The 27,769-nt window shown below is 58.3% G+C and overlaps 1 protein-coding gene across 3 annotated transcripts; it reads left to right on the top strand.

The window, feature by feature from the left end:
* The first annotated feature begins 694 nt into the window (after nt 1–694).
* Nucleotides 695–26,332, top strand: PARVG (parvin gamma). 3 transcript variants are annotated; one of them, XM_047786036.1, is made up of 13 exons: nt 695–953; nt 2,674–2,768; nt 4,091–4,155; nt 5,420–5,522; nt 6,175–6,315; nt 7,429–7,544; nt 9,143–9,198; nt 12,459–12,481; nt 15,275–15,333; nt 15,569–15,637; nt 17,744–17,845; nt 24,208–24,280; nt 24,770–26,332. In XM_047786036.1, the coding sequence occupies exons 2-13, from the start codon at nt 2,690–2,692 to the stop codon at nt 24,877–24,879; spliced, it is 996 nt and encodes a 331-aa protein (XP_047641992.1). In that variant the 5' UTR covers nt 695–953; nt 2,674–2,689; the 3' UTR covers nt 24,880–26,332. The 3 variants fall into 3 exon arrangements, with proteins under 3 accessions (XP_047641992.1, XP_047641990.1, XP_047641991.1); XM_047786034.1 differs by lacking the exons at nt 695–953; nt 2,674–2,768; nt 24,208–24,280; nt 24,770–26,332 and adding exons at nt 2,824–3,298; nt 20,083–20,457; XM_047786035.1 differs by lacking the exons at nt 695–953; nt 2,674–2,768; nt 24,208–24,280; nt 24,770–26,332 and adding exons at nt 2,831–3,298; nt 19,111–19,326.
* The last annotated feature ends 1,437 nt before the right edge of the window (nt 26,333–27,769 follow it).

The raw sequence follows: 27,769 nt of genomic DNA, 5'->3' as shown, positions 1-27,769 counted from the left end.
AGGAGGATGGAGAGGGAGCTGGCAGGTCCCCCGGGACCTGGGGGCAGGTTCTGCAGGCTGGATTACACTTGCAGAGCTGTTGGGTACCGAGGGTGCATTTTGGTGTGCTGAGATGTGAAGTGGGTCCTCTGGGTATTTGTGGAGAAGAGCTCAGGGCAGGTGGTGGGGCATGAGAGAAGTGGGCAGGGCGGGTCCAGCCAGGAGGCTCCCTTGTGGTCCAGGCGAGAGGAAGCGGGGCCTGGCCAGGCTGGGCTGAGGCAGGGGTGTGAGGAGCCAGAGAGACAACGTGGAGGCAGAGCTGAGTCTGCTGATGATGGGATGGGGGGCTCCCCGGCTCTGGCCTCAGGAACTGGCTTGGTTTGCGATTCAGGAGGGGAGGGGAGAGAATAAGAAGAAATTTGCTTTGTTTTGCTTTTTAGGGCCGCACCTGCAGCATATGGAGGTTCCCAGGCTAGGGGTTAAATCAGAGCCACAGCTGCTGGCCTCCACCACAGCTCACATCCACATCGGATCCTTAACCCACTGAGTGAGGCCAGGGATTGAACCCACATCCTCAAGGACACTAGCTGGGTCCTTTTGTGCTAAGCCATAATGGGAACTCCAAGAAAGAAGAACTATGAACGTTGAGTTGCCTGCAAGGCATCTGGGGAGCCCGGAGGTGCAGCTGAGCTGTTGGCGCCCCGGGACTGAGCTTTTTTCCGGTGGGGCTGCGGTGGCATCAGTTTCAGAGCCTCTGGCCCAGCAGCCCCGCCAGGAGGAAGCTCCCTGCAGACGTGGCCCAGCGGGCCTGCAGCAGCCACGGGCCCCAGAGGAAGTGAGCCGCTCACCCCCGCCTCTCGCCGGCCTCTGGGGCCCCCGGCGACCTGGGAACCCGGAACCTGCTTTGGTTTGGAACCTCGGACCACCATTCGAGACCCGTGGCCTTCATTTCCTGGTGTGGGCGAAGCAGCCAGGTGAGTCCTCGGCTCTGGGGCTTTGTGCCAGGCCGGTTGTCATGCTTGGTGCCCTGGGCTCCCAGAGAGGGGGCCCTGAGGGGCCTCGGGGAAAGGAGCCCAGAGAGCAGTCTTGGCTGAGGCTGCGCAGGGAGGGCTCCGGGCAGAGCAGACCCTGCACCCCATTCCTCTGCCTCCCTTGCTTAGAAGCGGTGGCCCTCCCGCCCCTGAGGCCCAGGCAGGCCAAAGGGCACTGTCCCGCCTCTCATGTGGCTGGGAGACGTTTCCCTTAAGCCCCATCATCCCCTATGAGCTTCATCTGATGTGTTGGGTAGAAAGGCTGCCCAGTCTTCAGATGAAAAAACTGAGGCCCAGCTCAGAGCAGGGACTGCCCCAGGCTGCTGATGGCCAGAGGCAGCTCCCAGGTCTGCATCCACTCGGCTGCCATTGGAGAGCGATGAATTCAGCCCCTCTTTCTAAAGAAGCATCAGGACCAGAGAGGGAAGAGTGTTTGCCCAAAGTCATACAGCCAGACGAGGAGAAGCCAGCCTGGAACCCAGTTTCCTGACTCCCAGGCAGAGGTCTTTCTTCTCCCTTAAATGGAACCCTGTCCAAAGGAGGCTTGAGAATTCAGGGCATGGAGTCTGCCCGGGGCTGGGTCCTCTCCCCTCCCACACTTCAGGGCAGGATGGAGTCCCAGTGTCATCAGGCTGGCTGCCAGGGACAGGGGTGGCTGCAGCCCCTTCCAAAGCCTGTCTCACCCCAGCCCTGGGTCCTGCTGCTCCAGCCAGGCCCCGCCCCTGTGGACCAGAGCCAGCTGCTGCTGCGTGAGGCCCATGTCCCAAAGGTCTGAAGGGATGGAGGCGCTGGGGAAGCCCTGGGGGCGGGAGAGAAAGTGGGGGGGCAGGGCTGTCGCCAGCAGGAGAGGAAGTGAGTCCCGGGGAACAGGAAGGCGACGTTCTGAATCTGCCCGGCCCCGGGCCTGGGACCAGCCTGGCACCCTGCCCAGGGCGGGGACGAGGAAGAGCGCCTGTGGGCTCTGTGAAAGCGGGCCCTTCCCAGGGAGTGAAGAGACCCCCAAACCACCAGGAGAGGCCGAGGCGACAGGCCCCATTGTGGAGAACCTCGTTCAGAACCGGGGCTGGGCAGGGCTAGGTCTCTGTCTGGGAGCCCAGCCTGAGGGCCAAATCCCGTCCACTACCCAGAGGCTGCAGTGCCACTCTGTGCCCAGCGCTCCCCCCACCCCTGCCCAGGTGGGCTCAGGACCCAGAGAGGCCAGGCCTGCTGTCCCCACCCCTGCCCCTGCAGGAGCCCCTGGTCTGTAGAAGCACCTGTCAGTGTGTGTGTGTCAGAGTGTTCACCAGAGCTGGCCCCCACGCCGGCTCCGCATGGCCCACCCAGATTGCCCCCCTGAACTCAGCTGAGGGTTTTCTGGATCCCACAAGCTCGGAGGGGCGGGCCTTCCTGTGCGCTGCAGGGGAGCTATGGGCTGGCCACGCTGCGCCCACCCGCCTGCCAAGGCTTTAGCTCAGGCTGTGACCTCAGCTGCTGGCTTTCTCTGCCCAGGGGTCCAGCAAGGATTGTCTCCATACCCCCTGCTCACCAGGGTCCCTGTCCCCTCGCCTAGGCAGCGTGGTGACATGTCCACCCAAAGCCAGCTCCCGCCCTCTCCCCAAGCCTCAATGCACAGAGCAGTTTGGGGTGACTCGATACTGACCTCCTCTGTCCCCGATGTCCCCAGGGCTGGCGAGGCAGGGATGGAGCCGGAGTCCCTCTACAACCTGCTGCAGTTCCCAGGGAAGGTGGACCCACCGGCGGCAGAAACACTGGCACAAGGTGCGGAGCTGGGCGGGTGGAGGGGGAGTCTAGCAGCGAGCAGGTCGTGCCGGGCGCTGCCGTGCCTTCCATGTTGCCAGCCGGACACCCAGTTCTGCCAGCCCCTGCCTGTACCTTCTGCTTAAAACTTGATCCCCTGCTTCTGGAAACTTCCACAGTTGCCCCCATATCGCTCATACCCCCAGTCTCTGGGTTAAGAGTGACGTGGATGAAGATACTCGTTGCTGTGTGTGCCTCGGTCCAGAGCCACAGGGCTGACCTCACGAACTGGTGTTCTTGGTTTATAAACGGTTTAAGCTGGAAAGCATCACAAGGAAAGTGGCCATGGGGGTGGCAGGGCTTGGGGTTGGAAAAAACATTTATTTTTTGTTTTAGAGCTGGTTCAGAGCTCCTTAAAATTCTGGCGGCAGAGCCGGAACATGGGATGATTCTGAGAGGCAACGCATCAGCTCCAGGAAAGGGCCATGGCCAGTCGTGCACCCCCTGCCACCCCCGCCCCAGCATTTGTCAAGAGCCTGCCCCCCACTCGGGTCAGAAGCCATGGGCTGGGGGAGTGCTCCCAGCCCTCCGAGTGCTACCCTCGGAGGTGTTCAGTGTCTAGAAGTCTCCAGCCAGGCCATGTGAACACAGAGATGATACAGTTGCGGGTTTGGGCAAGGCCACCCCCACGTGGTGACTCAGTTTCCCCCACAGCCCCAAGTCCTTTGGGACTAGATGACGTTAGGGGTCCCCCCTCAGCCCTGACATCTGTGGGTTCCATGGGTTAAAAACTTGTGGGAGAAGCTGACCTGGGCCTGAGGGCTCAGAGGACAAGCCAGGGGGCCTCAGTGTCCTGCCCAGAGCTGGGAGCCGGATGGATGTGGGTGAACCTGGCCTCGGCTCTCTGGAGCCTGGGAACCTGTGCTTGTCTGAGCTGTGGCTCCTTCTTAAGCGCATGGTGGGGCTGGCGGGTGAAACGCAGGATGCCCTGTTAGAGGCGCGCTCCAGATGGACCAGACATGGGTTTTGAGTTTAGTGTATTCCCCAAATATAAATATGCAGGATGAACTGGAGGTCATAAGGGAAATGAAGAAGGGTGTCTGGGGAGGCAGGAACAGCACGGCTCCGGAAGGGAGGTGCAGAGGCCCCGGGGTGTCTGGGAACCCAAGCCCCTTTGGATGTTTGGTGCTCACAGGGTGTGTGTGTGCGCGTGCATGCGTGTCTATGATTGTGTGCGTGTGTGTGTGAAGCAGGAGGACAAGTTTCCCCTAGAGGGTGGAGGAGCAACTCTGGGGGTGACCTGCGGGGTCCCCCGCACGCGTCACACTCACCTCTGCTTCCAGGAGAGAAGAGGAAGTACCTGCCCCCCACCTCCCGGAAGGATCCCAGATTCGAAGAATTGCAAAAGGTGGGGCCGTCTCTGAACCTCGGAGTCTTTTTGGCCTGGCCACCTCCTCCCTCCCCAACCTCAGCTTGCCGGGGGCGGGGGCGGGGGGGGCATCCCGCGGGCCCCTGCGAAAGCCGTTGAGGAACATGTATTGAGCGCTGCCTGTGTGCCTTCGCCGACACGATCCCAGCCAGGCTCGCCTTGGTTGAGGGAATCTGTTTTCCCCCACGTCCCGGGGACGGATAGTGAGGCTTGGAGGAGTGACCTGATCTGTGGGGGACACACGTCTGGCCGGTGACAGAGCTGAGGTTTGACCCAGGTTCTTGGCCCCAAATCTCGTGCTCTGTCTCTGGCCCAGCCGCCCAAGGCAACGGACAGCTGGCCAAGGGGGCGGAACAGGTGCCAGTCGCCTGGGTCACAGTACTTTTCTTGGCCAGGTGGGCATAGGCTTAGGGCCTCCGTTTCCCTCTGTCCTATTTCTCTCGTCTCTACGGGGCCTTTCTGTTGCCTCCTCCAGGGAGGCCTCCTGGCCTGCACCCCCTTTGACCCTGTCCCCCAGCGAGGATGCGTGGCTCATTTGCCTTCCCTTTCCTCCTCCCTCTCGTTCCCTCGATGCCTCCATCCATATTCCCTCTGTCGGGTACCAGGACAGAGAGGAAACCCTGGTGAGGGGCTGACATGTCATCTTAGTTTGGGTTCCTGCAGAAGCTGATCCCAAATTAAGGATTTGGGTACACAGAGTGAGTTGGGAGGTACTGGCAGGAGACGGGGAGAGGGTGGAGAAGAGACAGGGCAGGAAGGAGCCACCCAGGTAGGTGATGGAGCAGGTGAAGGTTGTTGGAGCTCAAGCCTGCTGGGCGGCGCTGGGAGCCAGTGTGGAGCTGGGGCGGAGGAGCTGGGCTTCTAGCCACTAAGTCCCATGTAGCTCAGACTGCTTCCTTAAAAGAGACAGGGCGCTGCTTCTCTGCACATGCAGCATGTTGAGGATGAGCAGGGGGTGCCTGGCAGCCTTGCTGGGGTCTGCAGGAGGGGTGGGACACCAGCGCCATGTCTTACTTAAACCTTATACAGGACAAATCCCAGCCGGCAGTGCCCATATCCGCCGGAGCCGAGGGCAGACCTCTCTCTCAGGCTGGGAGATCAGGGCGGGCTTCCCAGAGGAGGTGATGTTTGACCTGGCCTTGAAGGATGGGTAGGCGTTGACCGGCAGGAGGAAGGCTGAGCTAGCCCAGTGAGGGGCCGGGTGAGACGTGGCCCGGGGTCAGGTGTCCCTTGGGCCCGGCAGGCACTGATGGAGTGGATCAACACTGAGCTCCTTCCTGAGCACATCGTGGTCCGCAGCCTGGAGGAAGACATGTTCGACGGGCTCATTCTGCACCACCTGTTCCGTAAGTGCTTCCAGAGCCGGAGTCCAGGAGGGCGGGGGTGGGTGGGGGGGCGACTCCTGGGGGCCTGGTGCCTGGGGCTCTGCCGATGGGCTTTAGGGCAGTGCCACCCGGCATGGCCTTCCAGCACTTGCCACGGAGCAGGCATGGTGCATCTCAGAACAGCGCCATCCGGTCGCTACCCCCATTTGACAGATGAGGAAACTGAGTCCTGAGAAAGCCTGGTGATTTGTCCAAGGTCTCGCCATGAAGAAAGCGGGGGAGCTGGGGGTCGTGGCTTTAATCGCTAGGCCACACTGCCCCGCAGGAGTGAGCATGTCGCGGGGGGTGGGCCCAGGGTGGTCGAGGTGAGGTGCGCCGCGGCCCATCAGAGGGCGGCCCAGCACAGTGGGTTAAAGGATCTGGCGCTGCCATAGCTAGGTTGCAACTGCGGCTTGGATCTGATCCCTGGCCTGGGAACTCCCTATACCGAGGGGCGGCCAATAAAAGAAAGAAAGAAAAAAAGAGCCCTGGCGTTTGCCCAGTCATGCAGTCCGCGGGCCCCTGCGTGGAGGGGCAGGGCTGTGGGTCTTGCCGTAGGGGCCCCAGCTGTCCCCTCTCCCTCCCCAGCCTTGCCCCTCCTCTTCCTCCCTCTGACTCCTGCTCCTGTCCCCAGAGAAGCTGGCGGGACTCAAGCTGAACGTGGAGGAGATTGCCTTGACCTCAGCCAGCCAGCGGCGCAAGCTCACGGTGGTGCTGGAGGCCGCCAACAAGAGCCTGCAGGTGGAGGAGTCGCAGGCCAAGTGGAGCGTGGAAAGTGCGTGGGCCTCGGCTCCTGGGGTTGGAGTCGGGAGGGCGGGGGCAGAGAGGGGGCCGAAGCACGGCCACAGGCACAGACAGTCACCCTGAGAAGAGCTGGCAGCCCCGCATGCTTCTGTCCCCCTCCCCCCCCCCCCCCGGGGGGGGGAACGACCCCTTAAAGCCCAGCTCAAGGTGACAAGCGCAGCCATTGCTAACCAAGTGCCAAGGACCACCTGCACACCATCTACCTTGTCAGGTGGGCCCTGACCGTCCCACTTCATCAGTGGATCTAAGTTGTACCTGCATCGCCTGCTCTAAGAAGTGGGAGTGTGCAAAGCCCCACCCCGCTAACCATTTACTATAAATTTCCTGCCATTCCAACCTCTACCTCCTCCCCATTTTCCAGATGGGAAAATTGAGGCTGAAAAGAGTGGAGTAGCTTCTCCAAGACTGGGTGACAATGAGTTCCCACTGGGGCTCTGCGGTAGCGAACCCAACAAGTAACCATGAGGATGTGGGTTTGATCCCTGGCCTTGCTCAGTGGGTTAAGGATCTAGCGTTGCTGCGGCTGTGGTGTAGGTCGCAGTGGCGGCTCCAATCAGGTGTTGCCGTGGCTGTGGTGTAGACAGGGACCTGCAGCCCCAGCTCCGATTTGACCCCTGGCCTGGGAACTTCCCTATGCCATGAGTACAGCCCTAAAAAGACCAAAAAAAAAAAAAAAAAGACAGACGCACGCAAAAGATTGGGTGATGAGGATGTAAGCATTTTCAAACCCAGTTTTTATTGGACCCCAGCCACTGCCTTTGCCAGTGTGTTTCAAGTTTCATCCAGCTATTGGTATTTGTAACCCTGGCCTGGAATTAAGTCACATTCAGCTTAAATCTAAAACGTGTTCAGCCAGGGCCCGCCTGCAGGACATGTGGCTGTTTAAAGAGCGCTGCCTGTGAACAGCCTTGTCCACACCATAGACTGTGCCCTTGGGCTGTATTTGCAGAAGTGGGATAACGGGCAAAGTGTGACTATTTTTAGGTTCTAAATGTAGATCTCCAGACCTCTGCTCTCCAGAAGGCTGGACACAGAGCTCCTTGGCCTGCAGAGGGGGCTGACCTCGTGCCCTCTCCCCTCCCAGGCATCTTCAACAAGGACCTTCTGGCCACGCTGCATCTCCTCGTGGCCCTGGCCAAGCGCTTCCAGCCCAGCCTGCCCCTGCCAGCCAACGTCCAGGTGGAAGTCATCACCATGGAGGTAGGGAGCCGGGCACCAGAGGCGTCTGCCCGCAGGCCCAGCATCTCGGGGCTGCGTCCCCGCGCCCTGGATCGGGGTGCTGCACGGGGCGGGGCTGAGATGGAGTGAGTGCCAGGGAGCCCTGAGAAATGTCGAATCCCACCAGGAAGGCAGGGAGAGGCCGAGGTGGAGATGTGGGCGAGGGATGCCAAGCGTCCACGAGGAGGTCCGTGGGCCGGCCAGCCCCCCTTACTCAGCAGGTGGCACCAGCCTGGGTGTTAGGAAAGTCCTGGCTGATGGCCACCCTGCCACTTGGGCCATAAGTGACCACCTGTTCACGCCTTTCTGGACCCTTCACACCCCTGGGCCACTGCCCTTGTAGCTGTGATGGTCTAAGCCCCGGGCTCAGGGCTGCGACAGTGGTTCCAGGGGCCTTCTGGGGCTTTCTCTGCCCACGAGGTTCTCTCCCTCCAGCACGTGTGGGACTCCAGCAGGAGCTAATGACACAGGAGTCCCCGCATCCTCTCTCAGACCCCGAGCACCACAAACAGAGCCCACCTGCACCCGATCCCCGGTCTCTCCTCCCCCAGCCCCTGGGTACCCGCGAGCAGCCTGTCTTCCCTTTGACCCGCTGGACAGAACGCACCAAGTCCAGCCAATTCAGGACAATTCATTCTCACTTTTCAAAACCATTGATATGAATTTTCCGCTAAGCAGGGTCTAGGCTTCGCTTACAAGTGGGCAAAGCGGAGGTGACTTCATCCCTCCATGTATTTACGCATTCATTCATTCACCCGCTCACTCATTCATTCACCCGCTCACTCATTCATTCATCCACCCACTCACTCATTCATTCCTCCACCCACTCACTCATTCATTCCTCCACCCACTCATTCCTTCATCCACCTGCTCATTCATTCGTTCATCCGCTCACTCATTCATTCCTCCACCCACTCATTCCTTCATCCACCTGCTCATTCATTCGTTCATCTGCTCACTCATTCATTCCTCCACCCACTCATTCCTTCATCCACCTGCTCATTCATTCGTTCATCCGCTCACTCATTCATTCCTCCACCCACTCACTCATTCATTCACGCACTCATTCCTCCACCCACTCATTCATCCACCCACTCATTCATTCATCCCCCCACTCACTCATTCATCCCCCCACTCACTCATTCATTCCTCCACCCACTCATTCCTTCATCCACCTGCTCATTCATTCGTTCAGCCACCCACTCACTCATTCATTCACGCACTCATTCATTCATTCATGCACTCATTCATTTGTTCAATGACCCACTCACTCATTCGTTATTATTCAGACAACACGTGTCTACTGATGCCCTTTGAGCCAGGCACTGGGTGGACATTGGGGATACCTGGGGAACGAGGCAGACACGGTCCCCATCCTTGTGGGGCTCATGGCCCAGGGGCAGGACGATTACACTGGCCACTGTGAAAAGGACTGCCCGGAGGCCACCTGGAGGAGGGGCTGAGACAGAGCAAACTGGGTCCCTTGAGACTGTCTTGGCCACTCGTGTCTTCTCTACTGGCAGGCATGGATCCCAGAATTTTCTAGTATTATTCCATTCTTCCCTCTCCTTGTTCCCTAGAGCACCAAGAGTGGCCTGAAGTCGGAGAAGTCAGTGGAACAGCTCACTGAGTGGAGGTGAGAGAAGGGCCAGGGCAGTGGCAGAGGCCAGGCCACCTGGGGACTGGGGTATGGCCTGGGGCCAGGGGCAGATCTGCCTGACCTTCTTGCAAGGGGCCTCCACACTCTGCCGGCCCCTCTAAGCACACGTGGCCCAAAGGGACCCTCCAGCTCGCTGGCCCTCACATGGCTTGCCCGCCTCTGCCAGCTCCTTTCGCCTTCTGCACAGCCCAGCAAAGCAGGTAGAGACGGGGTCAGAAGGGGCCCTGGCCCGCAGTCCTGAGGTCATATCACAGGCACTGGGGGCCAGGAGAGACCCAGAACTGGGGTCTCCAGGCCCCGACACCACACTGGTTCCCTAACATCCGGTGCGCAGTTGCTACTGGGCACCCTCACCTGATCCACGGCAGCGAGAGGCCGCACGGGCCTGAACACTACACCCCGACCGCAGAACCCCGCAGCCTCCCAGTGTCGGGAGGCAGGGGCAGAGGGGCTCACTCATACCGCCCGTGCTTAGCGAGCACCTACTGTGTACAGGTGAGGCTGTATCCTTGAGTGCCCAGCTTCGCCAGCTGTGGGCCTGAGCTCTCAGACCGTCTGGGTGAGCAGGACCCCGGAAGTGGCTCCATCAATGCGCTCCCCACCCTGCCTCCCAGAGGGAAAGGCCCCCGGGGCAGTCCTGGCAGCAGTGCCGCCCACACCCGGCTGCTTTGCAACATGAAAACTGCAGAGCCCTGGGGTCCGGGGAGAAGCAGGGGCTCCCACTAGGCTGGGTGGGTCTTTAGGAGGGCCTCAGTGGAGTGGGGCCCGCCTAGCCTGCGGCCAAAACTTGGTACCACCTCGGGGGTGAAGGAACCATACATGAGCCAGGGACCCGCCAGATCCCAACACCCAGCTGCATCCTTTCTCCAGGCAGACGTGGCCATTTTCCATTCCTGGACTCCCCTTTGGTGACTTCAGTTGGCCTCTTGCCACCTGTGGGCTCACACTTCTGGGCCCCCCTCCCCTAACCCCTCCTTCCCCTGTTCCCCAAGTGGAGGCTTGGCCCTGCGGCAAGCCCTGGGTTTGGGATGCAGGCTCTGCCCCATGAATGGTAGCCTCTTGGTACCGGCAGACTGTTTCTCGTCCTTGCAAAGTTGCAAGGGCCACAGAGGGGCCCCAGCTCTGCCTGCCAGGCAGGAGGTCCCCCGATCCCGCCACTGGCTGCTGCCTCGCTTCCCCACTGGGCGGCCCACCCCTGTCTCCTCCAAAGGTCTTTCTGGGTTGGTCTGAGAGGGAGCTCCTTGCAGGAATGTTGAGGATTCCCCTTTCTTGTCTAACATGACTGAAGACCTACTGTGCACAGGGCACGGGGCTGATTTAGCTCCTTTGACCCTTTTTATCCTCACCAAGGCCAGTTTGGTTCACCTCCGCTTGCAGGCTGGGCAGCCAGCCCTTCCTGGGCTGGAATCCGGGATCTGCCGTGTGTGAGCTGTGTGCCCTTGGGGAAGTCACTGCCCCTCTCTGAGCTTCTTCACTCTCTGTTGGGGCTGTTGTGCCGGTTAGAGATGAGCATATGATGCCTGTTCCCCCTCCTGTACCCCCCCAGCCCTGAGGACCCTCCAGCATCCACTGGGGATGGGATGGTGGGAAGGGCTCAACCCACCGCAGGATGATGACACGTAATGGCTGAGGCCCCAGCAGGTGAGCCCAGCGTGGCCAAGGGCAGGAGGAAGCAGACCCCTGCTGGTTTCTCCTGCCAGCGGGTCCTGTGCACTCGCTGGCCCATTTCCCCTTCTCAGGGACACGCCGGGAGGAAGCCTTGTTCCCTTCCCACTCGGTGAAGCTTAAGTGACCTCCCAGCCACCCAGCCACTGAGCGACTCTGCACCGGCCCCGCCGAGGCCGAAGCTTCGAGCGCTGAGAATGAGTTTGGGGAACTTGAGAGGCACCGTGCGGGTCACGTTCACGTCCACCCCATCCCTGCCCCCTTCACAGCCTTAAATCACCCTCCTCAGGCCCCTAGAAGCTTGGAAACCCACCTCCGGCTCTTGGCTTGTGTCATGGGCAGCACAGGGACACCTGCCCCTCCCGGCGGCTGCCTTTATGCTGGACCCGGGGACTCTGTCTCACACACTGTCTCCCCCCCACGCGGCCCACCTCCCTGCGAGCGCCAGGGTCGGAGGGGCTGCCTGGCTCTCCAGGGAGAGCTGGGCCTCCTTGGGGCCTGGAACCTTGCTTCTAGGGGGTGGGGGTAGGGCTGGGGCGGAAAACTGAACAACAAAGCCAAAGGAAATCCTTTCAAAAATGATAAAAAGAGCGTGAAAGAAGCCAGACATTAAAGAGTATGTAGTATCTGGGAGCTCCCTTTGTGGCTCAGCGGTAATGAACCCAGTGAGGACGCGGGTTCGATCCCCGGCCTCGCACAGTATGTTAAGGATCTGGTGTTGCCACGAGCTGTGGTGTAGGTGGCAGATGCAGCTGGGATCCCACGTTGCTGTGGCTGTGGTGTCGGCCGGCAGCTGTAGCTCCATTTTGACCCCTAGTCTTGGAACTTCCATATGCCGCAGGTGTGGCCCTAAAAAGCCAAAAAAAAGAGAGTACATACTGTCTGATTTTGCTTCATAGAGTGAAAGAGACAACTAATGGACGGCCAGACAAATGGGGGTGTCATGGGATGGGAGCGCCCCTGGGCGTGCTGGGAAGTTCTGTGCCTTGCTGGGTGTGGCGACTACACAGGCATGTGCATGTATCAACACGGACAATTTTTGAAGTTAGGACCTGTGCATTTTAATTGTGTGTAACATGCCCCCCCCAATGAAAACAGCAACCACACAAAGGACACGAGGCAGACGTTTCTGGTCATGGGAGCCTCAAGGAGAGAGTAGGGCCCTCTCCGGCCCTTTGCGTTCCACCAGGGCCCTGCCTGCTTACAGAGCTGCCCTCTGGGTTCTTTGCCAGCCTTGCCACTGCCGAGCCTTGTCCCATGAAGCGATGACAGGCCTGAAGATTGATTGATTGATTTCTTTTTAGGGTCTCACCCGCAGCCTATGGAGGTTCCCAGGCTGGGGGTGGAGTTGGAGCTGTAGCTGCCAGCCTACACCACAGCCACAGCAATGCCAGGTCCGAGCTGCAGCTTGTGGCAATGCCAGATCCTTAATCCACTGAGCGAGGCCAGGGATTAAACCCACATCTTCATGCATATTAGTCAGGTTCTTAACCCCCTGAGCCACAGTGGGAACTCCCAAAGATTTGTTTTTAACCACGTGTTTGCTTTTCCCCCTCTAATTTTCCCTTTAGCACAGACACGGACCAAGCTTCGAGTGAGTATTTTAATAACGGAGGGAAAACTTTTTCTATTGGATACGTGTTGAGACGGACGTGTAATGATAAAGGGTGGATGGCTGGGGGTGCTCACAGTTCCTTGTCCTGCTCTGTGTATCTCAAGCCTCTGGTCACTTTGTCCCTCCTTCTGTCTCTCTGTCTGTCCAGCGATCTGGCTGTTCCTTCTCATGACACGGCTCATAGGGTAGAGAGATTAATAATTCCATCGGAGGCAACTATGGAGTTGTTCAGAGTGTGGGCTTTGGAGTCAGGCAACCTGGGTTCAAACATGAATCCGCCCACTTGCTAGCCACTTGAACTTGGGCAAACGCCTGACTCTGTCTGCGTCTCCGTTTCCCCATCTGTAAAATGGGCTTAATAGGAGTTCCCGTTGTGGCACAGTGGTTAATGGATCCGACTAGGAACCATGAGGTTGCAGGTTCGATCCCTGGCCTTGCTCAGTGGGTCAAGGTTCCGGCGTTGCCGTGAGCTGTGGTGTAGGTCGCAGACGCGGCTCGGATCCTGCGTTGCTGTGGCTCTGGCGTAGGCTGGCAGCTATAGCTCCGATTCGACCCCTAGCCCGGGAACCTCCATATGCCGCAGGAGCGGTTCAAGAAATGGCAAAAAGACAAAAAAAAAACCCCACAAAAAACCATAAAATGGGCTTAATAATGGCACCCACTTCTCAGGCTGGTGGTAGGGTAAAAGATACTTCGTGAATGTGCTTAGCACAGAGTACGTGCTTAAGAGTGATGGATCACTGAATTGCCTGCTACTTTTGTGACAGAGCTCCTCACCAGGAGACTGTCTGAGCCAGCCATTCCTTCTTTCATTTATTCATTCCTTTTTCAGTCTGCCTGGCCAGCTGGTAATTCATCCATCCACTCGTGCTTACACCAACCCATCCGTCATCCATCTATCCAACCAACCTTACACCAATTCATCCATCCACCCATCCATCCATGTATTCATCCATCCACCCATCCTTACACCAGCCCATCCATCATCCATCCATCCAACCTTACACCAATCCATCCATCCAACCATCCATCCATCCACCCATCCATCCATCCACCCATCCACCCATCCATCCATCCATCCATCCACCCACCCGTCCTTATACCAATCCATCCATAATCCATCCTTTCATCATCCATTTATCCCTTCGTCCATCCAACAACCCATCCATTCATTGTCTATCCGCCTCCCCATCCATCCATCAGATGCATCCATCCTTACACCAACCCATCCATTCATCCATCTATTTATCCATCTGTCCATCCATCCATCCAACAACCCATCCATTCATTGTCTATCCGCCTCCCCATCCATCCATCAGATGCATCCATCCTTACACCAACCCATCCATTCATCCATCTATTTATCCATCTGTCCATCCATCCATCCAACAACCCATCCATTTATCATCTGTCCATCCATCCGTCCATCCATCCATCCTAGCATTATTTTTCTGCCCTGAACCTTTCCCGCTTAGGATGCAGGGCTGTATGGGCAGGGGGATCTACAAAGACATCTCACCTGCAGGTGGAAATAGTGACCTGGAAGGGGCTTCTGAGAACAGGGGCTGAGAAAGGCTGAGTGGGGTAAGGAAGGAGAGGGGTGGTGCAAGGGAGGCCGGTCGGATGTCTGTGTGGAGAAGCAGCCCGAGGACCCGGGGGTCGCCCAGGAGCGGTGTTTGTTAGGGCGCCCCTTGAGGCTGGGTCACACAATAAGGGGCAGGGACTCAGAACAGGACCCCCTTAAAACCATTTCTAGCATGTCCATCCCGTCCTGGCCTGAGTCGTTGGAGTGCACATCTGCCTCTCAATTCCTGGCTCTTTCAGGGACATAATTCCATTGGCCACAGACCAAGACGTCTGAGATAGACTGCGGTGTTTCCACCGTGTTTACCAATAAATAGAGAATTTTAACATTCTTGATGCTACCTGGTGTCAATTTTCCCCCTTCACTAATGACACAGTTGAGGCACAGAGAGGTGGAGTGACTTGCCCAGAGTCACACAGCTGCCAAGTGGCAGAATCCCAAGGTTAAATTCTCCCACCCAGTTGGGTGTTCAGGACCTGAGGACCAGTCTTCCCTGGGGGAGGCGTGTCAACGGCAAAGAGCAGGGATGCAGCTTGTGGGTAAAGGGCCTGAGTCTGAGGCTGGACCAGGGGCCCGAGTTGCTAAGATGCTCCCATGGCCATGGCTCAGCTGCTGAGGTGCTGGCCTTTGGTGTGCTGTAGGTTCAGACACTCTGGGAAGGCTGATGCTCTGATTCTGCCCATCCTCAAACACTGGGGAGGAGACCTATGGGCCAGGAGTCAGCCCGGTGCTGGTCCCTGCTCAGCCACCTACTGCAGGGCCAGTGGTCTTATGGGTGGAGCATGGAATTTGGAGCAGGTGGGGCAAGTTCCCAGAGGACGGGATGGTGGCATCCGGGGCAGAAAGGTTGACCGTTATTTCAGTCTTACCGTGTGCCCGGCCACCATGACAAGTGTGTTATCTTCTCCCAAATTAGATTTTTGCAACAATCCCACCTTGTAGGTATTATCAGCCATACTTTGCAGGTGAGGAAGCCAAGGCACAGAGAGGGGAGGCGATTCCCTTGCGGCCACACAGCCAGGGGAGTAGTGACTCAGACCCAGGCCTGCTCTTCAATTCAAGAACCTGGAGCTAATACTGCAGCTCCCTCCGGGCTGGTTATTCTGAAAAACTTTGGTGGAGAAAAGTCTCCGTTAGGCACAAAGATAATAGCATTGTAATGAGGGGTTTATTGGCTCTGCCTGCAGAGGATGTCTTTGATGAATTATTTAAGCTGGCTCCGGAGAAAGTGAATGCTGTGAAAGAGGTAAGAGGGGATCAAAGCTCCAAGTGCAACTCCCACCAGCCCACCCACTGCCCGCCTGCCTTGCGTTGGGGGTGGGGGCGGGGCAAAGCGGAAGAAGCCGGGCCCTCGCTCTGCACCTGCTGCGCGCGGAGTGGGCGCCACGGGTGGGGGGATGTGGGGGTTTTCTGTGACCCCACGTGAGAAGGTCGCAAACCCCTGCTGGGGGGCGGGTGCCCTCGTTTCCCCCCCGGGGTAGGCCATCGTGAACTTCGTCAACCAGAACCTGGACCGCCTGGGCCTGTCTGTGCAGAATCTGGACACCCAGGTAGGGACTCAGCTGTGGGGTCCGAGGCAGCGAAGGACTGCGGGGAAAGCGGCCCAGTCCGTGTGGCCTGGGGTGTGTCCCCTCTCAGAGCCTGGGGGTCTCCTCTCCATCGGGGGTGCCACCGGTGGGCAGCATCTCCCACTAGGGGCACAGGGGAGGGGCCCCAGGGGGTGGGGACCTTGAGGTTCGTCTATGCTGTTGTTACTTTTCATTGGGCGATATCCATCTCTCAGCTCTTTTTGCAAAGTGACTCTCAGGCTATCTGCTCCCAAGACGAAAAGCCCTCGACGTTTCCCTAATTGCGCTCGCTCTGTGTTTATTAGGCTGTGCTGTGTGCCAGGCAGGGTTGTAGGTGCCAAGGCAGCCCTGTGTCTGCGGGGCCCCCAGAGGTGCCCAGCCCAAGGCAGCTGACTTACACCGAACGGTCCTGGGGCAGGAACAGAATCTCGCGAGAACAGCCTCCCACGGTGGGCTGTGGCCCTTCACCAGGAGGCTATGCCTGTGGTTTCCCTCAACACAGTGGGGAGCAGAGAGGCTGAGAAGCTGGCCAGCCCAAGGCCTTCAGGGGATTGAGCCTTCTGGACCCCGGGTGCATTAACTGGATGTGGCGGTGCAGGTGTTAGGTCACCTTGCTTCTGCTCACACCGCATGGCCGGGGGCAGGTGGCGAGGTCAGATCTGGTTACCAAATGGCTTAAGGCGAGCTTAGCCAGAGCAGCCAACATTTCAGGCACAGCCTGACATTAGCCAGTGAGGAATGGGGTCATTTTGCCCCTGGGCCCGGAGCTGAAACCGGTAAAGTTCACTCTGCACTCGGCCCTGAGCAAAGTGCTCTGCCAACAGCCACTCACTGGATCCTCCCAACAATCTCCTTAGGTGGGAACTGATACTGTCCTCTTTTATAGATGAGGCCATGAAAGCCCAGAGAGGTTAATTAACTTGTCCGAGGTCACACAGTGATTAAGTGGTGGACCTGGGATTTGAACTCAGGCTGCTGAGGCCAGAGTTTGAGCTTCCTCGTCATCTCACTCGATGGCCACATGAGACGTCTCTGTGTGCTGTGGTGTGGTGACAGGGCAGAGTGGAGTTAGCGGACGCTGAAGACAGATGGGCACCTGCTGGCCCCCAGGCTCTGAGGCCAGCTCCTCTGCCTTGGCTGTGTGGTCTTCTCTGAACCTCGGGCTCCTCTTCTTTTACAATGGGTACAAAGAGACCAGCCTCATGGAAGTGTGAGTAACGAATGAGGCGATGAGCCTCTGGGGGTTTCAGGTATCACCTGGCACCCTGTGGACACACCACGAACGATGCGTTTGTGGTTTTACTGTATTTTGTGTGGGTATCAACAGCATGAGTCCTTGGGTTTACATTCTGCCTGTTTCCTCTTTATCGTTCCCTTGGTAAAATGATGGTATTTGGAGAATTACGGCACAGGCAAGGGTGGCATTTGGAGTCGGTGGGATAAAGGGGGATATTGCGGTCCCTGACGTTTGGGTGGTGTTACCAGGGACTCTCAGCAGGAACGATTTCAGGCCAAACTAATAACATGGAACAGATCTAACAGGAGGCAGTGCCATTAAAGACTTTGAGCGGTGGTTATTCCTCCAATACCCAAGCCGATGTTCTGTGTCTTTGAAGAGATCGAATAGGGTTATGTTAGCATAGGATGTGCTGGTGCTGGGTTGGCAGTGTCATCTCTGAACACACAGGCGGAACAGACCAGCCCGAACGCGGCAGCCGGCAAAGGACCCAGGTGTGCTGTTCCCCGCCTTTTCCTGACGGAGTTATTTTACACGGAATGCTGTTTTCTCCTGTGCTTCTGTAGCTCGTGGAACAGCATGTGATTTAAAAAACGATTTGAGGCTCTTTCACGGAAAATGTACAAATAGCTCGTTTTATTGAGCACGTGCTCAGTACTATCAGGCCGCCAAGGATGGCTTTAGATCTGCCGCTGCTTCCAACAACACTGCAAGGTTGGGGAGGTCACTCCCATTTCTCAGAAACGAACCAGGGGCTCAGAGAGGCTGTGTGACTTTCCGAGGGCCACACAGCTTGTAGAAGGCAGAGTGGGATGCCCCTGGCTCTCCGCCTCCAGGTCCCTCCCTTGTAGTTCGCAGATGGAGTCATCCTGCTGCTGCTGATTGGACAGCTGGAAGGCTTCTTCCTGCACCTGAAGGAATTCTACCTCACTCCCAACTCGCCTGCGGAAATGGTAAGTTTTCCAAAGGCTTTCCTTGCTGGCCTACCTCTGAATAGACAGATCCAGGGAACTGGCACGACCAGTTGTTACTTATTCACTGTACTTCACCTCCAGGTGAAGTGGAGGATGGAAGAAAACTTGGTTGGTTGGTTGGTTGGTTGTCTGTACGTCTGCCATCCATCCACCAGTCTCACCTTTGACCCTCAGGTCTATCCACTGGGTTGCTCTTTCACCCATCCATCCAATTCATCCACTCATTCACCTGCCTGGTTATTCATCCATCTACCTGCCCATCCATCCATCCACCCATCCATCCATCCATCCACCTGCCCGCCCATCCACCCATCCATCCATCCATCCACCTGCCCGCCCATCCATCCATCCATCCACCCACCCATCCATCCATCTACCTGCCCTTCCATCCATCCACTCATCCATTCATCCATGCATGCATGCCTGCCTGCATCCATCCATCCGTATATCCCTCCATCCATCCATCCATCATGTATCCATCTGTCGACACGCTCATCCATCCATCTACCTGCCCACTCACCCCTTCCCCCATGCACCTGATCCCTCATTTTCTGAGGTCCTTCTTGTGTCCACAAGGACCATAAAGTCCCACACAGCTTCTGCTTTTGAGGACCCCTCAGTCTACACCCACGGTACTCTCAGTGATGTATGCTCTTCCTGGGCCATGATGAAGTATGTTGGTTCATGGTGGTTGGGCCAATGGAGGACCTGAAAGGGACCGTGCTTAGCAGGATCTGCAGGAGTCAGGAGAGGTCTCGTGCGTGAAGTTGACTGCGGCGTGGTTTGCAGCGTTAACTGGGGAGGACACCCCCAGGGGAGGGAGCAGCATCAGCAAAGGCTCGGGTGTTCCGGCCTCATGGGAGTCAGGAGTTCCCACATGGAGCATTCACCTAGGCAGGAGGGCCTGCGCCCAGCTGGGGCAGGGTGATGGAGAGACCGATGATGCTGGTGGAAGGCACAAGGCATCAGGCCGGACCGCTCACAGCCTCTGGGGCCCTGCGGGAGCCCGCTTCCCTCCTCTCCTCCCTGGCCTCACCCCTCCCTGCCCCCAGGCCCCACACGGGGAGCCTCTGAGGCTCCTCAAGTTTGTCATGCTCTCCTGCCTCTGGGCTTTTGCACAGTCTGTTCCCCTGCCGGGAATGACCTTGAAGTGCAGGATACCTGCCAGTGAGGGGAAGGGATTTTCATGACTTGCCGAGGCCCACGGGGCCAGGACTCACCTGGTCACTTGATTCCTTCTCCAGGCAGACGTGGCAGTGGAAGGAGAGGCCGGGGCTCTGGGCCTGCTCCAGCCCAACTCACTGCCTGCACCTCAGGCTTCTTGCCTCTAAAATGGGCTCACCGTTCCTGCCCTGCCCGCCCTCCGGGCTACACAAATAATAAGAAAGAGTTTGGAGCATCATGCAGTAGAAGTACCCAGAGGCATGTGGTCCCTGGTCCCTTGGACCCACCCAGGACCCCAGGTGGGCAGCTTCTCTCTGTCCACCCCGAGGTCCTCTGGCTCAGAGGCAGCCAGGGCTGGAGGCCATCCCCTTGTCTCTCTGCAGAGAGAACACCAGGCAGGCAGCCTGGGTGCCCATGCCCGGTGCCAGCCCTGGGGGGCATTTCAAAGATTTCTGTCCCCTTTGATGTGCCCATGGTCCTGGGGCTGGTTCAGATCTCATGGCCTGCCTGGAGGGTGCAAGACTCCACACCCACGACCATGGCCCCATTCTGGGCTTGGTCTCTGCCTGGCCCCCACAGATCCACAGCCCTGTCTGGCCCTGCTTCCAGCGGCAAGCCTCACCTCCTGTCTCCTGCCACTCCAGGCCAGCCCCGCCAGCCTGACTGACTCCTGGCCACATCTTCCCTGCCCACCTGCGGTCCTCACGGTCTGGGCCTCTGGCATCTCCAGGTCTTTCCCACGCCATTCTCTCTGCTCAGCCTGCCTCCTGCTTTGCGCCAACCCACTGAGCCAGGCAGTCCCCTCTGAGCTCCTGGGCATCCCAGAGGCCCCTGAGCCATGGCTCTACTCACGTTCTCTTACCTGCGTCTAGACTCAGCTGGCCCTCCACCCCACTACTCCCCCACTCCACACCACTGTGAGGGGGCGGGGAGGGAGAAACTGAGGCCCCAGAGGCCTTGGGATGTACCCAGGGCTGCCCAGCTGCTCGGTGGCCAGTCTGACACCAGGACCAGCCTTCCGACCCTCAGCCCGGGTCCTTCCCTTGTGGCAGGAAGATGCCATCTCTGTGGGTGTCATTTCCACCTTCCCAGGAGGCAGGGGTGCTCTCGACTTGAAGACTGATGTGGGGCTCAAATTCCCAAGGAAGAGGAAGAGCCCGCTGGAGCAGTGTACTGTTCGTAGCTCTGGTGGTAACAGAAACAGAAGGCAGGCACTGCATTAGTCAGCTGTCGCCATGAGAGTGCTGTGTAACAAACCACCCCAACAACTTCACTCAGGACTGCAATGCTTGGTCCTCACGGATCTGCAGGCTGAGGAAGCTCTGGGCTTGGCTGGGCTCCATCACTCACCTGGGTTGGGCTGGGCCCCTCCGGTGGTTCAGCTCTGCCATATGCCTCCCTTCCTGCTCCTGGGATCAGCAGCAAGCCCGGCCTGGTTTTCTCACAGCCATACAGGGGACACAGGGGCCAAGAAAGGCACACGAGGCGCAGGCTCAGACCTGGCGTGTCGTCACTCCCTCCTCACCCTGTTGGCCAGAGTGGGCCCCGCGGCCTTGGTACGGAGGCTGGAGAATCTGGCCATGGGCGGTGCAGAGAGGAGGCAGGGTGGGGCCAGCGGGGGGCTCTCCAAGGACACTGCGGATGGACTTGTCCACTCCTCCTGGCGTGGGGCCTCTGACTGGGAACTGTTCCCATCCCCGTTTCTCTCTGAGGAAATTGAGTTCAGAGAGGGACAGTGGCGCACAGCCAGTTGGGGTCACAGTCAGACTTGTATCCGGGCTGGTTTGTCTCCAAAGCCAAAGCTGCCTCCCTTCTCCTTCCTGGAGGGGGGCGGGGGCGAGCCTTTTGGAGGCCAAAAGGGAGGCTTGCTCGGAGTTGCCGGGAGAGTGCAAGGGCTTAGGTGGGTCACATCGAGGCTGAGACTGTGGTGCTGCCCCTCCATCCAGAAGGCAGGACCCTGATGCGTGAGCAGTGGGGTGAGAAGATGGGGCCAGAGGATCACATGCAGGCCAAGGAGCCCCCTGGGGTGAGGGGCTCAGGACCAGGACCCAGAACAGCGGTGGGACCCTGAACAGCAGTGGGACCCAGCGTGGCACTGGGTCCCCTCTTTGTTGGGGCTTCCTGGGGCGTCAAGGCCTGTGCCCCGTCTTTTGTCCACCTCCAAACCCCAGTTATAAGCCCGGGACGAACGTCCTGACACCTACGGCCCCTGTGCTCAGCCAGCTTGCCACCTCCACCGATTTCAGAACCAGCTTCTGAAGATGAGGCACCTTCCACACGGGGGAGAAGCCAAGCCTCGCGGCTCAGACCCCAAGAATGCATTTTTTTCTGGCATATCGTCGGAACTCCCCGCTGCAGGAACGTGTAATAAATGTGCTGACGAGGTCATTAGCTGAAGAGGCGGGAACGACAGCCCTTTCGGAAGCTGGGGCACCCGAGGAATTGTTATCTTGGCCAAGCAGCCTCTGGAAATTGAATTTCTCGTTATCAGACCTTCCAAGCGAAGCAGGCACGGAGGAGAGAGGCGATCATTTGCTCGGCAGAAATGAAAACACCAGGGGCAGGAATGTGGCTTCTTCCCACATGCAATTACTTCTCCCCCAGGACGATCTGAATGCATCCTTCTGGGTCGTAACCTTCTCTCAGCTCCTCGAAACGTGGTCGTTTTACTTTCATCTCAAACTGTGTGCAGAAGAAAAGTGACGCTTTGTGTGGAGCGTGGTGGGATCGGTCCGCAGCCTGGGGCGGCTGCTCCTGGGCAGACCGCGCATCGTGGAGGAGCGTAACCCACCGAAGCCAGCGCGATCCCTGCCCCACGGTCAATGGCAGCAACCTGCAGACTCCACCGGGGCAGGCGGTGGTTCTGGCTCGGCTCCGGTTGCATGGCCAGCCCAGAGGAGAGACTCAACAAATATTTTTTAATTAAGTAGATAAACAGTTTCCAAAACACTGGTCCCGTGAGGCGCCCTGTGACAAGTGAGTCCTGTGGTCAAATCACTTGGGAAAACATGCAGAGTCTTGAAGGCTCATGATACGCCAATGACGTATTCAAGGCTCTGAGAAGTCCTGCAGCCGAGGATTTCCATGTGACTTTGTTGAAGCCAATGTCTCCCAAAGCCGTTTGGTCACAGACTTCTCCCTTCTGTGCCCTGGACCCCGCTCTGGGAGAAGCCGGCTTGGAGAGAGAGTCCGTCAAAGGCAGGGCTGCCAGGTGGGAGAGCCCCGCCTCTGCGTCTTGTTCTCACTTTTCCTTCCATGAATCCTGTGAATAGTGTTGGTGATGAGAATGAGGTCAATAGCAACCGTTGCAACCCTCATTTTCCAGAAAGTTCCAGTCCGGGGGGAGACTTGGGACCCGACGTGCGGTGGAGGTCTGACCCAGTTGCTCCAGTTTCCTTCCATCCACTCTGGACGCCCCCAGAGCCGTGTCCCACCTGTTTGGGAGCGTTGGCACTCTGTGACAGCCTTGGTTCCTTCCTCTTGATGGGTTCCAGAGGGGACAGCCCTGCTGGACTGGTGACCTAGCCTCTGCCACGCTCTCTCTCTTGCATCCTGGACCCAGTTCGGCTGCTCTGTCCATCTGATGCTCCAGTCCTTCCAGCGGACTGGAGGCCCCTGCTCACTCTGCCTTCTGGGCTCCTGCGATCCCTGCATGGCCATCGGTGAGCCGGCTGCCATGGAGGATTGAGCCCCGGGTGCAGCAGGAGTCCCTGGGGATGGGCCAGGCTGCTTGCCCTGACCTTGCCCTGTGTCCTTGGAGCAGGATGGGGACCCACCCCCTTTCCCCTGAGAGAGAGTTCTTCCTGGGGTCCCCCGGGTCTCCCACACCTCTCCCCTCCCAGCCCTTGTAGGAGCCTGGTCAGCGGGCATTTGCAGGGAGGCCCTGGTCCAGGCCAGGCTCCTGCTCAGGCTCGTTATTCCACTTTCAGTCTTGCCTGTGGTTTCAGTTCTGTGTCCACCATCACTTTTGACCTTCGCAGCAGCGTGGAGAGGCATCTGGAAGATGCGCTTTTCTCCTTGTACAGATGAGGGGACAGAGGTCCAGGCAGGAGGTGTGCCTTGTTTGACCTGTGACTTGGGACCTGTTGGGGGCTGGTGTGCCGACCTCCAGCCCAGAGCTGCCCTGACCAGAGGCAGCCTAGGCAGGGCTGGCTTCCTCGGATGGGCCTTGCCCATCTGATGCTGTGCCCATCGAGCCTCTAGGCCCCTGGCCAGGTTGCCATGGGAACTGTCCAGCCTGTTCGAAGCGGGCTTTGGGGCTGGGATGGCCCACGGATGGGGAGGGAATGGGACCAGCACAGCTGTCCTCCAAGTCTGGGATGTCCAGCTGGCGTGGTGGACCCGTGGGTGCCTGAGACCATTGAAGGAAGGACCTGCTCAAGGTCACAGGGACTTGGGGACTCAGGCAGCTTTCGACTGTCCCTCCCACACCCTGTTTCTCCCACACTCGGCTGCTGCCCGAGGGAGAAGGGCAGGGTCTTTCCAGAGAAACTCGCCGTGAAAAGGCAGGACTCCACCAACAGAGGGTCTGCCCTGAGCTGGGGGCTGATGGGCTCCCTGAGGCCCCCCACCAGGGTCCCTCCGCTTTGCAAGTGGAGGCCCAGAGATGCTACGGGACTTGTTTGAGGTTACGCAGAGCCCGATTCCGGATCTGAACCCACGTGGGCCTGACTCCGGCCCGGGAACTCTTGGTAGTACGGGAAGCAGTGTCTCACACCAGCCTGGGCAGAGGGGTGGCAGGAAGGGCAGGCACCAGGCAGGGCGGCTCCTCCAGCCCCCAGCCAGCTTTGCAGGCTTCAGAGTGGCACAGAGCTGGTTCTAGCACTTTCTGTCTTGTGAGTTCAGATCACCCCCATGGCCACTCTGACCCTCCATTTCCTCCTCTATGCTTTCCCCGGGGGAACTCAGCTGCTTCTGAGGGAGTCTGTGCTGCACACGGGTTTGGGGGCTGCATGGGAAAGTCGGGATGAACCCATGCTCCTTTCCCTGGCAAAGTCCCCTCACCTGGCAGGACTCATCCCCGATGTCACCTCCACCAGGAAGCCCTCCCTGATCTCTGCTGGGTGCCTTCCTGGGAGACCGCCTTTCCCACAAGAGGTGGCCTCCCTGATGCATGACAGCTGATGGGTGGGGCTGCCTCCACCTGTTGACACCTGATGGGGGTCTTGTTGTCACAGCTGCACAATGTCACCCTGGCCCTGGAGCTGCTGAAGGACGAAGGCCTCCTCAAATACCCTGTCAGCCCCGAAGGTGAGTGTGGGGCCCACGTGGGCAGCTGGCCCCGGGTGAGATACACAGAGTGGGGCACGGGGCAGGCGGACAGCTGGGTTGGTGCAGCCTCTTGCCTGGCACGGCTGGGCAATGAGCGTTTGCTGAGCTCTTCTATGAGGGGGCACCATGCCTGCAGCGTGGGGGACGATCCTGGGGAGAGGGCATGGGAACCAAAGTCCCGGGGGTGGGGGGCTGTCCAGAGCGCCCAGACCTGGAGGAGGTGCAGCTTTGGGGGCTCCACAGGCCGGTACAGGAAGGACTGGATGGGGGGTGGGGGCTGCCGGCAGGGCCACCTGAAGGGCCCTGGGGCTCAGGTCTGGCTTGACCAGCTGTCCAGTTTGCCAGGGATTGTCCGGCTTCAGCCCTGAGGTCCCTTGTCCCAGGCATCCCATCAGTCCTGGGTGAACCCAGATGGTTGGTCACCCCCGTCTGGGCCTGACGGCTGCCCGGCTCTCCCCCTGCCCGCAGACATTGTGAACAAGGACGCCAAGAGCACGCTGCGGGTCCTCTACAGCCTGTTTTGCAAGCACAAGCTGAAACAAAGCGCGGACGGGGTGCCCAGGGGATCCCCAAATTAACCCTCAGTGTCCCCCAACGCTGCCTCTCAGAGACCCAGCTGGAGGGCCCAGGGCTGCAGAGGGATCCCCCGCCTCGCCCCGTGCGGCCCGCCCCGGGGCCTCCTATTCTTCCTGAGGATCTGTGGTGCGCCTGCGCAGAGCCCCCGCCCCCCCCCCCATCTCCTACTTCCATCCGTCTGAATATCTTTGAACCCACTAGGTGTGGATTTGTTCAGAGCCAACCTCTGGCCTTGTTCAGTTTATTTTAACAAATGTATTTCTGGGGTGGGGGGTTGGGGGGGCAGCCGGTATCCCGGGAGGATGCCTGAGTATGACCTGAGCCTGCATGCAGCCCCCCCTCCCCAGGGGGCGGGCGTGGGAGGTGCCCAGGGCCTCCGAGGCCTCTTCCGGGGTAGCTGGAAGCCCTGACATGCTGACCTTCACGGGGGCTGAGGGTCTGGCTCCGGAGCAGGTGTCAGGGCTGATGGCAGAGGCCCACCTGCTTCCCACATAGGGTGATGGGCCCCAGCATCGCCCTCCAGGGGCAGGATCTCCACATGGCTCCCAAACCAGGCCCCTGTGCCTCTCAGGAAAGTTGAATCCGTTACTTGCCAGAAAAGCGAGGCCCAGGCTCGCCCCTACGGCTGAGCGTCGCCCAGAAATCACAGAAAAGGCATTTTTGTGGTTGATGAGCAGTCACTCTTGTCTCCGAGTCTGTCCCCAGGGAGCTGCCGCATCACTCCCTCCAGGGAGACTTGCCACTTGCTGGGTTCATCTCTCCTAGAAAAAGACCCTGGAGAGAGACTGAACAGGACTGTTCCAGGAGCTGACCTCTGATGGCCACCAGCCTGGAGGAGGCAGGGTGGCAGGGGGGAGGGCCGGCAGGGGAGGGCTGGCAGGGGCGGGCTGGGGCAGGCACCCCCCTGGCTGGTGCTGGGCTCCTCCCCTGCTCTTTCAGCTCCAAGCCCCCCCACAAACCCTGAGGAGGACAGAGCCCACCAGGTCTGGGGACCGCACACTTTGACAGCCCCGGATTGGGGAGGGGCTTTGGGACAGCCAGCTGGCCGGGGCCAGGCCATCTTTGCCGGACCAGCTGGAGGAGCTTGGAGGATGTCTTACAAGGAGTGACATCAGGAACCCTTGGGGTTGGAGTCTGAGGGTGGGGTGGTCTCAAGTGGTCTCCTCTTCCCTCCACGCTCCCTCATCCATCTGCTCCCCTTACCTCTTGATCCATAGGAATTAGTTAGGTGTAGACGAGGCCATGAGGGCAGGGCCCCTGTGATGGGATTAGCATCCTCATCAGAAGAGAGAGACAGGTCAGAACGCTCTTTCCCCACGTGAGGACGCAGCCAGAAGGTGGCCGTCTGCAAACCAGGAAGAGAGCCCCCACCAGGAACCACATCATCCAGCACCGTCATCCTGGACTTCTCAGATGCCGGAACTGTGAAAAATAAATATCTGTTTTTAAAAGCCACTGTCTGTGGCCTTTTATGACAGCCGCTGGAGCTGAGTAATGCAGATTCTCAAGACCTTAGTTATTAGGGACATAATATTAAGACCACAAGGAGATCCGATTCTATGCCTCCACGCATGGCTACAGTGAAAAGCTGACAATAACAAGGGTTGACAAGGATGTGGGGCAATTAGAATTCTCATACGTTTTTGGCAGGGATGCAAAATGGTACATTTCCTTTGGAAAACAGTCTGGCCATTTCTTGCAAAGCAGTGTATACGCATGCCGTACAACCCAGCCATTTCACTGCTAGGTATTTATCCAAGAAAAATGAGAACATATGTCTGTACGAAGACTGAGACATGAATAGCAATACTATTCACAAAACCCAAAGACCGGGACGACTCCAACCGTCCGTGGCCGGCAAAGGCGGGCACACATCAGAGCGTGTCCACACAGTGGGGTTCTGCTTAGGGACAGACAGGAGAGGGTTTGATCCAAAGCAGCATGGAATATGAAAAATACACACACACACACACACACACACACACACGCAACTGAATCACTTTGCTGTATAGCAGAAAGTAACACAGCATCGTAAACCAGCTCTATTTCAATGAAAAAAAACCCAGCATGGATGCTGTCAGGAGCATGATGCTAAGTGAAGGAAATAAGACACAAAAGGCCACACATTGATAAGAAATTGTAGAAAAGGCAAAACCATGGTAGAGAAAGCTGATCAATGGGTTCCAGAAGGAGACACACAGCCGTGAGGCAGGAGGGGACTTTGGGGCGTCGAGAGGGATCGTTGTGGTGGTAGTTACACAATTGTCCACAATTTGTCCAAACTCATCAAATTGTACACCTAAAACTGAGAAAGTTTACTTTTTGTAAATTGTCCTCGGTGAAGCTACAGGAGTTCCCGTTGTGGCTTCGCTGGTTAAGAACCTGACTAGTATCCATGAGGATGCGGGTTTGATCCCTGGCCTTGTTAGTGGGTTAAGGGTCTGGCGTGGCCGTGAGCTGTGGCGTAGGTTGCAGATGTGACTCGGTTCCAGCGTTCCTGTGGCTGAGGTGGAGGCCGGCACCTGCAGCTCTGATTCCCCGACCAGGGAACGTCCATGTGCCGCAGGTGCTGCTGTAAAAAGGAAAATAAAATAAAGCTATAAAAAAGATGTAAGTGGGGTCTCGGGGGATGTGACTGCTTAGGAGGGTGGGGGTCTGAGCCTGTTTAATGTCCACGGAAGGCTCCAGAAGAGAAAAGATGAACCGTGAGAGGGAGCATCTCAACGGAGGGGGTACCCGAACAGGTGAGAGGAGCTGGGCTCCAGATGCAGGGATGGGAGGCCAGCGGGAGAGGGCGGATCTGGGAACCGAGAGCGTGCTCCTAGCTGTGCCTGCCCCTTGGGGACTGTCCCAGCCTTCTGATGTCCTCTTTATCCTTTGTGATATCTCTGC

This window comes from Phacochoerus africanus, chromosome 7 (assembly GCF_016906955.1).
Source record: "Phacochoerus africanus isolate WHEZ1 chromosome 7, ROS_Pafr_v1, whole genome shotgun sequence".
Taxonomy (NCBI): Eukaryota; Metazoa; Chordata; class Mammalia; order Artiodactyla; family Suidae; genus Phacochoerus; species Phacochoerus africanus.
Note: the sequence above shows the minus strand (reverse complement) of the source record. Positions and strands in the feature narration are given on the sequence as shown.

Excerpts from the sequence above, each read along its gene's own strand:
- PARVG (XM_047786034.1), top strand. The coding sequence starts at position 2,839 with ATGTTGCCAGCCGGACACCCAGTTCTGCCAGCCCCTGCCTGTACCTTC. Across the intron at positions 9,199-12,458 it reads GAACAGCTCACTGAGTGGAG|CACAGACACGGACCAAGCTT; the intron begins GTGAGAGAAGGG and ends TTTTCCCTTTAG. Across the intron at positions 17,846-20,082 it reads CCAACTCGCCTGCGGAAATG|GAAGATGCCATCTCTGTGGG; the intron begins GTAAGTTTTCCA and ends CCCTTGTGGCAG.